A 13,865-nucleotide genomic window follows, 5' to 3' on the forward strand; every position below is an offset into this window, starting at 1 on the left:
TGTGCACTAATTCTGCTCCATACATTTAAATAAAAGTAAAGGCGTGGACGATAAACCCGCACCACCCTTTAAATAAATATTGCCGTATGGGTAATAAGCCTACACCATACCATAAATAAAATTAAATGTGGGGTTAAAACCACTACCGAATAAGAAAAAAAAGTTAGTATTAGTAACGGTCTCCCACTGATAATATGTTTAGTATTACCAAGGGTCCATTTTTGTTAATGGTTAGTAATAGAGAAGCAGATAAATATAGTATATTATATAGTGTTGAGTTGAAAAATTTCAGAAATAAAAGGAGAGACTATCGTGCTGATAACGTGTTATAAAATAACCTGGGATATGTGCGAATTTTGAGCTGCATACGTCCTCGGAGAGCAGCAACAGTAACTTTTCACTATATAATAATATGACTACAATAGTGTTTACAATATGTGTGACTCACTGAATTTTCTCTCTGCTTACTTACCCTCTTCTTTCCTCTTCTCTCTCTTTCCTCCTTTCCTTTTCTTCTTTTTTTCCTATTTTCTTTCTCTCTTCTTCTTTCTCTATTTATAGACATGTTAAATGGCACCCGTGATTCTACAATACACATCCGTGAGTGTGCAGCTGATAAACCTCCAAATACTTTGCTTAATTTTCTTTGTGGGCCCCATAAATGTGGGCTCCACATGTTTCTTCTTTACAACAACTCTTACATTTTCAACCTTTATTATTATTTGTTTTTAACAAATTTAATAATTAAAGTAACTATTTTTGTTATTTTTTAACTTGGTGTTAGTTCAAATCCAATTTTGATTCTTGCACAACAACTGAGAACTAGTTTTTAGTTTATATTAACCAGTGTAAACAGAAGTTAGTGTTGAGTTTTTTTGACATGATTAGTTAAAATATACATTTGTTCCACACAAAAGCAATGTTGTTTTAATGATTTTTTATCCTTTTAGTTTGAAATAAGTTATCTATATATAAAAAGCAAAAGACAGATAATAGTGAAACATTCAAAATACCAGAAAATATCTTTGGTTAATGCAAACATTAAGAATTGAAATGATTAATTAAATTGGGATAATATAATAAATTCACACTATTTTTATGGAATACAACACAACTATCCATTATTTTTTTTAATTTTAAAATACATTTTTTTTTAAAAAAGCCTCTAACATGTGCGAAAGTGTGTGACTAGTATTTAAAAAAAAAAAAAAGCAAAATAAGAATACAGAGCTGAATTTAAATTTTATTTATTTATTTATTTTCAGAATTACCACCGTATCCCGAGTGAACACAGAGAATTCAACAGAAACTGGTGGGAAGTAATACTATGCGATATAGTAACTCTGTGACCCAGTCACTGAACCACCGCCCTATCCCAAACCCTGAGACAGAGAGAGGGAGAGACCAGCAAGCCTGAAAATGGCGATGGAAATCCCGACGGATATGATAAAGGAGGTGCAGATCTCGCTTCGGAGAGAAGCGAAGATGTCGTCGTATGACCCAGACGACACGCCGTTGCCAAATCTACCATCCGTCGAAGAAACCATAGCGGATTTGGATCCATCCCCGCCGTACCTACGGTGCAAGCATTGCAAGGGCAGATTGCTGAGGGGCGTTCAGTCACTTATTTGCGCCTTCTGTGGCAGAGAACATTGCAAGGACCTCCCTCCTGACCCCATCAATTTTCGCGACACTTTTGGCTACCGGTGGTTGCTCAAGTCCCTGAGCTTGGATGGATCGGTATGCGACTTAATTTTGTATGTTTTGTTTGGTTGATGAGAAAATTGAGGTTAAGAGAGGAAAAAAAGGGGTTCTTGTTGTGTTTGGTTGAAGGGAAAACGAGAAAGAAATGAAATTTAGATTCCCTAATTGCTTTTCTGGAATGAAGTTATTTTTATTTCTGGGGAAATTAGAAGAAGAAAAAAAACAGGAAATTTAAGAAATTATATCATCTCGCTTCTAGATGATGAAAAAGATTGAAGCTTTGACTGTTTTCGTAATTTGTTTTACGAGCTCTTTCTAGAAGCCCGGCGGAGTGATGAAGTTGATTTCACATATCCTATTTGAAGCTATTTGTGTTATCATGTAGTGTATAAAAAAACTAAAAGCTTGAAGCCAATTTTGGGATTATGCAGAAATTTAGGATAGTACGTTGTATATGATTTTTGCATCAGAGTCTACTTGGCACTAAAGATTATGAACAGATCACACTCAGAACTTTCTTAGGTGCCACAGATTTTTGTCCATTTATTCTGAACTCATATCACATATGTCAGAAATTATAGTTTTGTTTGCTAAAGATGAGGAGTATTGTTCTGTCATCAACGTAGGCTGTATACTTTAAATAGAGAAGACTTAGTGAAGTTTGAGACTTTGGTATGCAGGAGATAGTAGAATTACCCACTGGAGCAGATGAGTTCAACAGAGGACAGACTGCTCGGAAGGATGATTTAAGTCTCTCTGATCTTTTGAATCTTGAAATAAAATGGACCTCTAAGCCAGAGAAAGTTGAGACTGATTTCTCAAATGAGACACCTACTCAGCCCAAAAGCTTACCAGATTTGGCCGGAGTCAATCTCGACAACTTTTTTTCTGAAGGAAAAAAAGATGCCGCAGTTAATATTTCTGAAGAGCAGCTGTTTGAGTCTAGCACACAGACTACCGGTGAAGAAATTAATGCTTTCGAAGTTCGTGAAACTCTTAGTTTGTTTGAGAATGTACAGCCTTTTGAGACAGTTGTGGAGTCTACTGAAGGAGAGAGTGGTGATTCCTTTTCAGGTTGGGCGGCAAATTTTCAGTCTGCTGCTTCTGAAACCCTTCCTCATGCTTCTGAAACTCTTCCTCATGCTTCTGAAAACCTTCATCAAGCTTCTGAAAACATTCCCCAAGAGTCAAAAGTAATTGACCCCTTTGTGGGTTCCACGGTGGATCTTTCAGCCCACATAGACACAGTATTCGGATCTGCAGTACACTCAACTGATGAAAAATCAAACCATAGTATGACTGGGTCTGCACCCTTGACTACCGACTGGTTTCGAGGTGATCTATTGGGTGTTTCCAACTCTGGGTTTGCTGGAGGTCCTGAACAGTTTGAAACGCTTGCTGAGGTGAAGGGTATAACTGAGAATGTGAATAACTCTTTTCCTGCTGATGTTGATAGGGTTCAAGACAATCAATTACAGACCACTAGCAACAATGCCCCTGATAATAAGACTACTGATGAGGATGAGGATTCATTTGATGCTTGGAATGATTTTGCGACCTCAAATAGTGCACCAAATCTTGTTGATAGTTCTTTAAAACAAAGTACTAATCAGACGACACCTGTTGACCAGACTTCTGTAGTGGATTTGTTCGGCACAGCTAGCAACTCCGGGGACTTGAATTTTGGTAGCTTATCCCAACCGGATTTCTCAGCAGGAGCATTTAACAGTTCCAATGGTTCAACTGTAGTGGATATGAAGCAGGCAGACTCCTCTGTTTTAGACAGGTGCGTGCTTGAGCCTACCTATTTGGCTGTTATTATAGCTTCAGAATCCTGGTTTGAACTACCGTGAAACTTATTTGAATGTTTAATGTTTGCATTTGTGAATGTAGTACATGAAACTTGATGAAAAAGGCTTTGATTCGTACTTTGAACAACCTATCTTAACCATATTTTCTGTTGCATGTTTAGTTTGGCTGATCTGAGCACAAAAGATGAAAAAAAATCTGAAGATGTTGCGGAGGGTGGAGATGTTTCTGGTGCAAGAGCAGGGTCAAAATCTGAAGATGCGGAGAGAATAATGTCACAGATGCATGATCTCTCTTTTATGCTTGAAAGCAGTCTTTCAATTCCTCCCAAGCGAGATGAATTACATTCGCATTCCCAAGATTGAGACCTAATTTGTTTGAGTTTCTATCAATGCAATGTCTGCTGTTCATGCTGTATTCTAGATCTATTTGTTCCATTTATTCACAATTTTGTATTTATTATTTTTTGTTTTATAATCTTATGTAGAAATGGTAAGCCAGATTAGAAAGAAATGAGAATTGGTTGAATGCCCACTAACCCTTACTTCAATTATATTTTTTATGGTTCAAAATACTAATTTGCTATAGCAATTTTGTTGAGGAAGAAAGTGAATTTATAGAATAAGGGGCGTTGTGTGTCTGCCGGACAACTGTGTGACCACCCCAGCCAGCTTGATCAGCGGCTGAGAACGATCATCTACTGCCACAATGACCGGAGACCACGAAGCTGCTAATCACGCTCTGATAACAACGGTCATAGTTCATCCACCAGACTTTGGTTCCTGTCGCCTTAGTAATCAAGGATACAGATGTACAACCTATAAAACAGATCCTATTCAACTGCGAGTGAACTTTATGAACAGCACTTATCTCTGTCCAGCGTCGATGTGGGACAATGTTGCGCTTATCCCGGCAGACATGTGATTCACAAAGACAATGGCTAAATCCCATTGCACCTTTCTTAAAATCAAACACTGATTCTAATTCATGCTAAAAGCATTCAGAAACAAAGCAATTAACATTAAAAACTAAGAGTCTACAGTTGCATTTAGTCTAAAACTTGATACACGAGAATTACAACGAGAAAGAAAGTACGACTATATTCTTCATTCTGTGTGGATGGTAATTCTTTTGTGGTGGTGGTGCCTGATCAGCATCGATGGATACCATGGTTTGCCATTCAGCCTTTAGCCACGCGACCATTGGACTCGGCACCTGATGCTCCATTAGGCTGCTTCCCAGCTGCTCCATTAGGCTTCCTCCCTGCTGCAACGTTGCAATACAGGCGCCTCAGATACGACATGGCTACCGGGTCATCCTGGAAAATAGAAGTGTCTCAGTATGAATCTTGGGGTTCTGATGTGAAACTCAGATATCTTAAATACCTCTCGGCAATGGGAACAAAAAAAAATTATGAACCGGGTTTAATTAATCCACCATTATAGAAGTGTTCAAAGTATGTCAAGAACTTACAGAGACGAGGTTAATGACTCTAGAATCCCTCAAGCTCCTAGGGAGACATAGGCTTAAGCTGTCAACGTCCCTGCTGTGAAAATTTCAAACCCAAATTTGCTTATAATCAAACAAATGAAAGTAATGCCAATATCTCTTGACCCTTAAGAATAACTTAATTACTAACGTTAGACCATCTGAGAGCCTGAGAAAGCAGTGAATGATGAGCTTGAGCAGCCGGTGGGAGGGTTCTTCGGGAAGCTTATCGAGCATCCTGCTAAGAACTTGAGTGATGACATAGAATCTATCCGCGAAAGTGATGCAGTACTTCATTCCCTGATCACTGATCAGAATTCTTTCAATTATGAATGTGGCCACCTGTGCATTCAAAGGCACATCAATCTTAAGCCTTACGATCAAACAAGGAGACAGAGATGCAAAAAGGGTGCAATTCAAATTGGGATTTCCCTTTGTACCCGAAAAAAAAACAAACAAAAAAAAAAGCAAGGGACTTGTATCTCAAGTAGTTAAAAGAATTTGGTCCTGCATCATCCGAGGTCCTAGATTTGATTTAACCCATCCCCTAGTATTGCTTATATAATAAAAAATTGCCTATTCCAGGCAGAAAATTCCTGTTATCTGTGTGTTTTGTTTCCAATTTACTAAATTCAAGTAACAATTGCTACTTAAATTACTATACAGAAATTCCCAAATTACAGCCATGAGTTTTGGAACAATTGTATGTATAGACTTCCTTGTTACTTACAGTTCTTGACAGTATAGTGCCAACTTCAATGCAGCGGATGCAGTAGCAGAACACTTGAGTTTGGAGAAGGAAAGTGATGATGTCTTCATCATTATCCTGAACAAGGAGGAAAAGGGGATCCAAATTATCATTATTTCATTAAGTTAAAGAAGATTAAATTGTTCAAAAATAGAAGGGAATGAAAATGGGATTGAAGGCATAAACATAATTTCATACATATACCTTCACAAGGGCACCAATAACACCCAAGCTGGACAGCCTCAGATATTCATAAGGTTTTTCCTTGCTCTTAGTGCCGAGGAAAGGGTAGATATACATTGGAATGTTGGCTGCACACAGCATGTATACAATTCAATTATATGCATTGCATGACTACAAAACTCAAACTATAACTTCCTCTCGTTACTTTATAGGAAGCCCTCTTCTAGTAAGATACGTCCCAAAAGTAAATGAAGTCCTCATACCTGGGGCTCGTCTGGTGTCTAGTACTGGATTTGATAGGATAACTCCCTATATTTAAAGCATGTTTTGACTAAGAAATGAATTTTTTTTTACCAATTTGAAGGCGTAGAAAATGGATTACTCATGAAGAAAACTTGTCTCATCTAATCCCAAGCAAATAGTAGGATAATAACATTTTATAACTTATATCCCTCTGAATCCCCCAAAAATAAAAAATTATTCACATCTACTTTCATTTTCTCCTTCAACATACCTTAGATTTAGTGACTTATTCAATTCATTCCAATCGTAGGAGCTAAACGAGCCCATTATTTTAACAAACTTACCTTTGACAAATAGATTTCTTGTCTCCGGATGAGCAGCTACGCACTGTAAAAACAAAATAGTAAACATATTAAATGCCATTTACTTGTACAAAAGCAACATGACAATTTAAGCTTACTTTCATAGGTAATAATTCATTACAAGAATAAAGAATTCATAAAAACCATCATTATCATTAATTCCTAAAATGTATGTCGTCAAAAGTTCTCTTGAATTAAAGTATGAAGATAATGACATGAGAATTAAAGAGAAAACAAAAATGATAGATCGAGTACATATAGGTAGGTAGATATAACCTGATATAGAGAGAGTGTGTTGCATGCTCGATTTGATGCCTCCTGAGTAAGAAGATGTGGAGATGTGACCATTGGGTACACCTCAAGTATTTCCTAAAATGATGAAAATATAAATAAATCATCATGAATATCAATCTCGAAAATTAAGAAAATTTTCAATGAGAAACATCATAATATATATATATATATATATATATATATATATATATAGGGAACAAAATCTTATATAGCTAACTCAATCATCCAAGTTATCTCTGTCATTTAGTGTTTTTGTGTTTAAGGATTAATCCCACCCATTTCACCCAAAAAAAAAAAAAAAATTCCAAGTTACGTGCCATACCTTTAACAATGTATATGTGGTGCCAAAGGAATGCCACAGCAATGGAGCCAAGTCCTCACGAATTTCCCTGATCTGTATATTGAGGAACACAAACAATTAATAAAAATTAAAATAGAGAGAAACAAAAAAAGTACCCAGTAATATATATGCATGTGGCTAAACTTTTATTTTTTATTTTTTATACAAGTAATATTATAAATTACAAGACGGAAAATTGGAAGAGTCGGAGCACATCCCTCTAACCAACTTGACTAATCTCTGCACATGTGACTAAACTAACCACAGAGATTTGCTCGTACAAAGCACGTGGCAGATATAGACTGGGAACATGACATGCAAATACATTTTTTTATCTTGAAAAATTATAGGGCTAATACTATGAAATCGTTTTGAGCGACATGAATCATGTACAAAAGTATACCGAGAAATATATGTATATGAAATGCATAAACATAAGAAAAGAAATTAGATACGAAAATGATAAATGTGTATGTGATCATGATCAGTCATTACCTTAGAGAGGCGTTGCAGTGCGTTTTCTCGGGTACGTCTATCGCGAAGCTCAAGAATCCACTGCTCCACATTCACCTTTTTGAACGGGTCAGCGTCATTAGGCCGGGTCGACTCTGAGTTGTTTTGACCCGATGTAGCTTCCGGTGGCCGTGATGATGATTGATCGCCGAGCAAAGACTCAGTGATGATAGCCATTAATTATTGGAGAAATGAATTAACAATGCCAAACAATAAAAGAGAAGAAAATGCCTTGGTCTCTTCAGATCTCCATTTTCTTGTTTAGTGTGTGTAGTGAGGGAAGGGAGTGAGAGGATTGGTATGGAGGCGTTTGGTTAGGACTTGGACTCCTTCAAGAAGGCCTCTTATTGAGTTTTTATAGCCTGGCAAAAGTGGCCTTTTGGTATTTATTTTACTTTCTTTCCTTGTTTTTGGATATAGGTTTATCTTTTTTTGATTCCGTAATTTTCGGAATATTTATTGTGTGCGCCTTGCATACTCCGCTAGACTTTCACTCGTAAAATACATGGGGGCCCAATGTTTTGCTTGAGTCCTCTTAACCGTGGGTGAGAAAGCGCGTTAGATTAAAGGAGAATTCCTTAAATCTCATAGTTTGAATTCTACTTAATTATGCTGCAACCCATTTACATGTATCATTCATTGATCTCTCGTCCGTAATTAGAATCTAATTGTAATTAGTGGGAGTCAAAATTCTTAATTTTTGTTGTATTTAGTCCATTTTGGTTGGAATTAGTCATAAATGCTTATTGTGATTTTACAGCTTTTTTATTTTTTATAACATGTGTGGATAGTTGTAGTTTTGTATTATAATAACCATTTTATTGGTTAATTAAGGCATAATGGAAGTTTCAATAATTCTCTTTTCCCAAATATTATAACTACAAAAAAGAACTTCACAATATGAATAATGAATTTGCCTTGTACAAGAGTAGATTATTATTTATAAGTAAAATGTGAGCATTTATTTATTACACAAGCTGACAAGAAAAGGATAAAAGAAAATAGTAAATTAGTTAGGTTAATTGCCCTTCCATATGCTGCCATGCAAACTAGGCTAGCTTTTGTCCTCTTTTCCGACGTCCCTCAAGCCTACAACAAACATTTAATAAACCCAAGAAGCTGTTTGGATTGGATGATACAAAATAACTTAAATTTTTGTATAAAATATTTGAATGATACAAAATAAATTAAATTTAACAAAATGTGAAAACATCATAGAAATAGTGAATAATTAAGGAAAAAGGGGTTGATGTCAATTCTATTGTTCATGTTAATCTTCATAATTATTCAAAGGATACTGCTTACCTCATTCCCTCTAAGGGGATACTCCTCTTTCCTGCGAATCACGGTTTGATACATATGCAAAAATAATTTATTAAAAATATAAAAAGAAAAACTTATGCACACACGTCATACTCCTATTCATAATAATGTAGAATCTCCTATTTACATGATAAGGAGGAAAGTATTTTCCTTATTCAAACAAAATACAATTAGGAAAAACAATAACAATAAGGGAAAATTTATCATATAGCCTATCCAAGGGGAACTATAGTCCATCAGCGGCGCAGTGGCAGAGGGATCCTTCCACAGAAGTGCATGAAAAGCAAGGCCAAGGCAGCTGATTTGAATATAGTAGGCATTGGAATTCCATATTTGCCCTTCCCAAACAACCCTTTGAGAAATGGCCAAAAACATAGCACCACCCAAACACAGCACATCATCTCACCTAGCCCCGCCCCATCCGCACCATGAGCCGGTGGTTGCATCCCAAACAAGCCCATGGCTAGGGCTGTGAAGTGCACAAACAGGAGAGTTGTGGCCGGCACAAATATTGGAGACTCATCAAAAGTGAACCTACCAGCATTGACATCATCTTCTTGGTCATCACTTGAAGAGGAATATTGGTCCTTCTGTGTGACTTCAAATGCCACCTCAGATATACCCAAAAGCTTGAATGCCAGGGTTACAACTCCAAATAGCGATGCAGTTACATAGGGTATTTTCCCCGATGGCCCCATTCTCACATGGTTCCACCATTGCTTGATTGATAGGCCAAATCCCAGGTAAAAACGTAGGGTGTACAGAATCTTCATTAGAAACACGGCAACGAAGAATATGAGAGCCGGTTCTTTGACCTACATAAAAAATAGAATCCGAACTTGAAAACAAGATACCAATTTGTATTCACAAAATGAGGTGATAGTATTTGATTGATTTTTCAACAATGATTGTGAACGTATTTTGTGACTTCAGCATTATTGTACGGATTTGTGTTATAAAATAGTATATTAGTACTTCAGAATTTGACAAAATTAAAATGACATGAATAGACGACTTAGTTTTACCTTGGGCAAGAAATGTGAGTTGGTGATGATACAGTAGGCTGGCAGTATAGTATAGCATAGATCAGGAATAGAATTTAGGCCCCAAATTAGCACGGTCGTGTAGGCCAAGCACTGCCTAAACTCCAACTTAGCATAGAGGGTAGCAAAGATGGGATTATTTTTGCTGAACAAAATTTCTAGGAGGCCTGTGACCCATCTCTTCCTTTGGGTCAACATAACATGAGAAGATGAGGGTGCAGAACCCATAAAGCCTGGTGGGTCTGGCATGCATAAGATAGACTTCCAGCCCCTTGCATGGATCTTCATCCCAGTTAGGATATCTTCTGTGACTGACCCATAAACCCAGCCTACCTGAAATGAATCAGCCCAACTATGTAAAAATTACTTTTGAGAGAGAGAGAGATACACTTAGGGCTCGTTTATGAGTGATTCTGACCATATGCTTCTCTATATAATCACTCTTATTGATTTTAAGTGATTCTAGTGAGAAGTGTGCTTCTTCATAAAACGCGATTATTGACATCTCCAAAATCAATTCCAAACGAGCCCTTAAACTAACCAAGAGTCATATAGTAAATTTTTTATTTTTTTCTTTTTTATATAAGAACAGAAAACATATTTAATTGCTCAAACCTTTGTCCCCCACAATGTACTGTGCTCGTACGAAGAACCAGCAACTTGGTTGGCTGCCTCAACAGCACTGGAAAGGTCATGAGGATGATCAATTTTCTCTGATGAAGTATGAGTTGCTGATTCGATCAACTCCGTGGAATTTCCAAACCTTTCTTTATCCAATGCCACATCCCTCAGATTTCCTTGGAAGTCAGAAAATTAATCAAAGTATATATAGATATGAAACTACTCCACATAATTAAAGCAATATTTGACTAATGAGTGCTACTTATAAGGAATTTTAGGTACCTTCACTATCTATCAAGGAAAAACCGTAGATAACTTTACGTCTTTGAAAACATCCGGTCCCTGCATAGAGAGGTCCTTGCATCCCAGCGAACCCTGGCCAAGATGTCTACATAAGATAGCACAAAAGTCAATTACGGTAGGTCCCTAAACTAAATCAACGATGCATGTCTAGGTCAAAAGATCCAAAAATATTTTTTGTTTTTATCAAAGAAAGACTTTCATTCAAACAAAAGCCAACATCAATACGAGTATAAATTCTAGCCCCGTACCACAACGTGATCTCGTTAAAATCCACTCATAAGTGAAATCCGATTCAGAAAAGGAAAAAAAACTACTACAGCGCAAGCAAATAATTAAAACATATAATATACGCACTTTTAGAGGGAGAACCAGTTGGTTTCCAAATGGATCATCTTTCAAAGTGTCGTAGAACATTTGTGGACACTGAACAAATGCACCTTCTTTTTCATGCTTGAAGCCAAGCAATAGGCACATCGCATGCAGAACGATCTTTGAATTGTTGGCATACATATCGCAGTCGACGTTCAACATAAATGGAGCATTTGTCATCACACCAGAGACCCTGGTCTATACATAATAAAACTCAAAAATTGGTCACTTGGAAAATCAGGGTATTTCTGATTAAATTATATATGCAATTACTATAATAGAATTTATTCAACATGTATTTAAAACATTTAAAAAGCGAAATACTGTGGTTTTCTTTGGCTGAAAGGAAATTCTCACCAAAACATTCATGGCGCCAGCTTTGTGGTGATGTGATTGATCTGAACGCTTCTCCCTGGCTACATAAACTAAATGTGGCACCCCATTATTTGAAAGTCTTTCTTTGTTCTCCCATATTACCTGTGCAAACTTTATCCCAATTAGTGATTGAAAAGACAATCTTTCAAACACAGAGAGAGAGAGCACCTTGATTATGGTGGGATGGTTCCTTCTGTCAGCAAAATCCACATAGTCTCCAGAAAAATCAAGGGTTGCCAAATTTTGGACAGCAACTTCAATTTTTTGGCAGAGCTTTTGATACTCATCCTACAAAATCCAAGATGACATACAAAGATTTGTACCATGAGCATGAGGATAGCTTAGCTAGATATCTTGAACCTTTTGTCTTCTGTTTGGTGCTCACTATGTTCGGGTACATACAAATTTAAACAGGCATAAGGCCAAATTCTACCTTCATTTTTGTCCATTCTTGTAGAAACCCAACTGGATTATCACTCGGCAATTTGGAATTGCCAGAGAAGTATCGGAATGGAGGTCTAACTTGAATATTATACTTTTTGCAAAAGGGTACCCAAAACTGAGCAAATTTAGAGGCTTCAGTGAGAGAGTAGAGGGTGAGAGGTGAGCAGCCATCATCAGAAACATAGCAAGCTAGCTTGTGAGATGGATAATCTACAGCAAGAAGAGAGAGCACTGTGTTCACTGTGATGATGGGCGGCTCTAGCTCTGCATCTGCTGTTGTCACAAACATGTCCACTGCAGGAAGCTCTGGCACCCTAATTAAGCATATTTATTAACATTAATCAAACATGTTATCAATTTGGTCAAGAGATTAATATATATAATTGAGAAGTGACATACTGTTGCAAGAGGTTTTGAGGGTAAGTTTTGTATTCAACAGGGGTCCATTGGATGATGAGGGTGAGAACCCAATTGAAGGTAAACCAAGACTCACACAGGAAGGCAAGAAGCCAGACAAAACCATGGTCAGTGAGGGAAAGGAGACGATAAACAAGGAGACAGATGAAGAGGAACAAAATTGCAATTTCCTGGGCTCTCTGTAGTGTGTTAATTTTAAGGGGTGTTTTTTCACATAAAGGAAGAGATTGAGAATTAGCCATTTGGAAACAGATAGAGGTGTGGATGAGATTTTCAGTCCAAGGCCGCCAGTGCCAACTGAGTGATTATATAGACAGACAGGCGTCAGCATCAATCATTGTTATCTTCTTCTTTTTTGGTCAACAATCATTGTTATCTGTCTTAATTAACCATTAATAAAACTTTTGACAAACAGATGAAGGCCAGTTGACATGTATGTGCTTGGTGTAAGTTTACCATCAAAGCTTGATGTAGATTGTTGGCTCCCTCTATAACCGCTTAGGTTTTTTAAGATTAATGGTTGTTTGACATGGTATTTGAGACTTCTTTATGGATAGTTCTCAGTTCAATATTAAGTTTTTTGACACTAACGATGTCCTAACACATGATACCATGAACAAAAATAACAAAAGATTGTAGCCTTTTTTATTTATATTTATTATTTTAGTTTTTATGTAGGAAATTATATGACTTAGACTGTAGTAAATCAAATATAGATATTGTTCAGGCCAAGCACTGCCTAAACTCCAACTTAGCATAGAGGGTAGCAAAGAAGGGACTATTTTTGCTGAACAAAATTTCTAGGTGGCCTGTGACCCATCTCTTCCTTTGGGTCAACAAACCATGAGAAGATGAGAATGCAGAGCCCATAAAGCCTGGTGGGTCTAGCATGCATAAGATAGACTTCCAGCCTCTTGCATGGATCTTCATCCCAGTTAGGATATCTTCTGAGACTGACCCATAAATCCAACCTACCTGAAATGAGTCAGCCCAACTATGTCAAAATTACTTCACGAGTAATGTTTCGGTGTGACAGTCATGTTATAACGAATGTATTTACTTACTAATATTATAGTCTAGATTCATTAAATATTAATCATATTGTTTACTCGATTTATACAACTAATAACTTGTTAGTTAGTACTCCTCGCCCCCACACAACTCAATTAAACTCACATAATTCAATTATGCTCCCTCATCCTCATGGACAGAGTCTTAGGTCCACCAATGTTACTACTCTTTTGTCCCCACATAACTCAATTAATGTCACATAATCCAACTATGTC

At 36.9% G+C, this 13,865-nt stretch overlaps 3 protein-coding genes across 5 annotated transcripts; 1 reads left to right on the plus strand and 2 right to left on the minus strand.

Annotated features, from left to right (window-relative positions):
* Positions 1,251-4,063, plus strand: LOC18783904. Its single transcript, XM_007215582.2, has 3 exons — positions 1,251-1,740; positions 2,385-3,490; positions 3,677-4,063. The coding sequence occupies exons 1-3, from the start codon at positions 1,420-1,422 to the stop codon at positions 3,876-3,878; spliced, it is 1,629 nt and encodes a 542-aa protein (XP_007215644.1). The 5' UTR covers positions 1,251-1,419; the 3' UTR covers positions 3,879-4,063.
* On the minus strand, positions 4,608-8,159 carry LOC18782321 (cell differentiation protein RCD1 homolog). The gene is made up of 9 exons (XM_020559713.1): positions 7,667-8,159; positions 7,154-7,225; positions 6,814-6,906; positions 6,520-6,562; positions 5,954-6,060; positions 5,732-5,827; positions 5,153-5,343; positions 4,987-5,059; positions 4,608-4,831 (listed from the first exon to the last, which is right to left on the minus strand). Exons 1-9 carry the CDS (start codon positions 7,859-7,861, stop codon positions 4,694-4,696), a joined length of 1,008 nt encoding a protein of 335 aa, XP_020415302.1. The 5' UTR covers positions 7,862-8,159; the 3' UTR covers positions 4,608-4,693.
* LOC18781569 (cellulose synthase-like protein H1) lies at positions 9,065-12,892 on the minus strand. Of its 3 annotated transcripts, none has more exons than XM_020559711.1 (9): positions 12,562-12,892; positions 12,152-12,476; positions 11,887-12,006; positions 11,701-11,829; positions 11,329-11,541; positions 10,954-11,059; positions 10,666-10,847; positions 10,033-10,383; positions 9,065-9,822 (listed from the first exon to the last, which is right to left on the minus strand). In XM_020559711.1, the coding sequence occupies exons 1-9, from the start codon at positions 12,819-12,821 to the stop codon at positions 9,244-9,246; spliced, it is 2,265 nt and encodes a 754-aa protein (XP_020415300.1). In that variant the 5' UTR covers positions 12,822-12,892; the 3' UTR covers positions 9,065-9,243. The 3 variants fall into 3 exon arrangements, with proteins under 3 accessions (XP_020415300.1, XP_020415301.1, XP_020415299.1); XM_020559712.1 differs by having other exon boundaries at positions 11,701-11,820; positions 12,562-12,891; XM_020559710.1 differs by having other exon boundaries at positions 11,701-12,006.

Source organism: Prunus persica, chromosome G3, assembly GCF_000346465.2.
Source record: "Prunus persica cultivar Lovell chromosome G3, Prunus_persica_NCBIv2, whole genome shotgun sequence".
NCBI classification, from domain to species: Eukaryota; Viridiplantae; Streptophyta; class Magnoliopsida; order Rosales; family Rosaceae; genus Prunus; species Prunus persica.

Excerpts from the sequence above, each read along its gene's own strand:
- LOC18781569 (XM_020559710.1), bottom strand. The coding sequence starts at position 12,821 with ATGGCTAATTCTCAATCTCTTCCTTTATGTGAAAAAACACCCCTTAAA. Across the intron at positions 11,542-11,700 it reads CTGGCGCCATGAATGTTTTG|ACCAGGGTCTCTGGTGTGAT; the intron begins GTGAGAATTTCC and ends TATTATGTATAG. Across the intron at positions 10,848-10,953 it reads TTCCTTGATAGATAGTGAAG|GAAATCTGAGGGATGTGGCA; the intron begins GTACCTAAAATT and ends CTGACTTCCAAG.
- LOC18782321 (XM_020559713.1), bottom strand. The coding sequence starts at position 7,861 with ATGGCTATCATCACTGAGTCTTTGCTCGGCGATCAATCATCATCACGG. Across the intron at positions 6,563-6,813 it reads ACACACTCTCTCTATATCAG|TGCGTAGCTGCTCATCCGGA; the intron begins GTTATATCTACC and ends TTGTTTTTACAG. Across the intron at positions 5,060-5,152 it reads AGGCTCTCAGATGGTCTAAC|CAGGGACGTTGACAGCTTAA; the intron begins GTTAGTAATTAA and ends AAATTTTCACAG.
- LOC18783904 (XM_007215582.2), top strand. The coding sequence starts at position 1,420 with ATGGCGATGGAAATCCCGACGGATATGATAAAGGAGGTGCAGATCTCG. Across the intron at positions 1,741-2,384 it reads CCCTGAGCTTGGATGGATCG|GAGATAGTAGAATTACCCAC; the intron begins GTATGCGACTTA and ends TTTGGTATGCAG. Across the intron at positions 3,491-3,676 it reads GACTCCTCTGTTTTAGACAG|TTTGGCTGATCTGAGCACAA; the intron begins GTGCGTGCTTGA and ends TTGCATGTTTAG.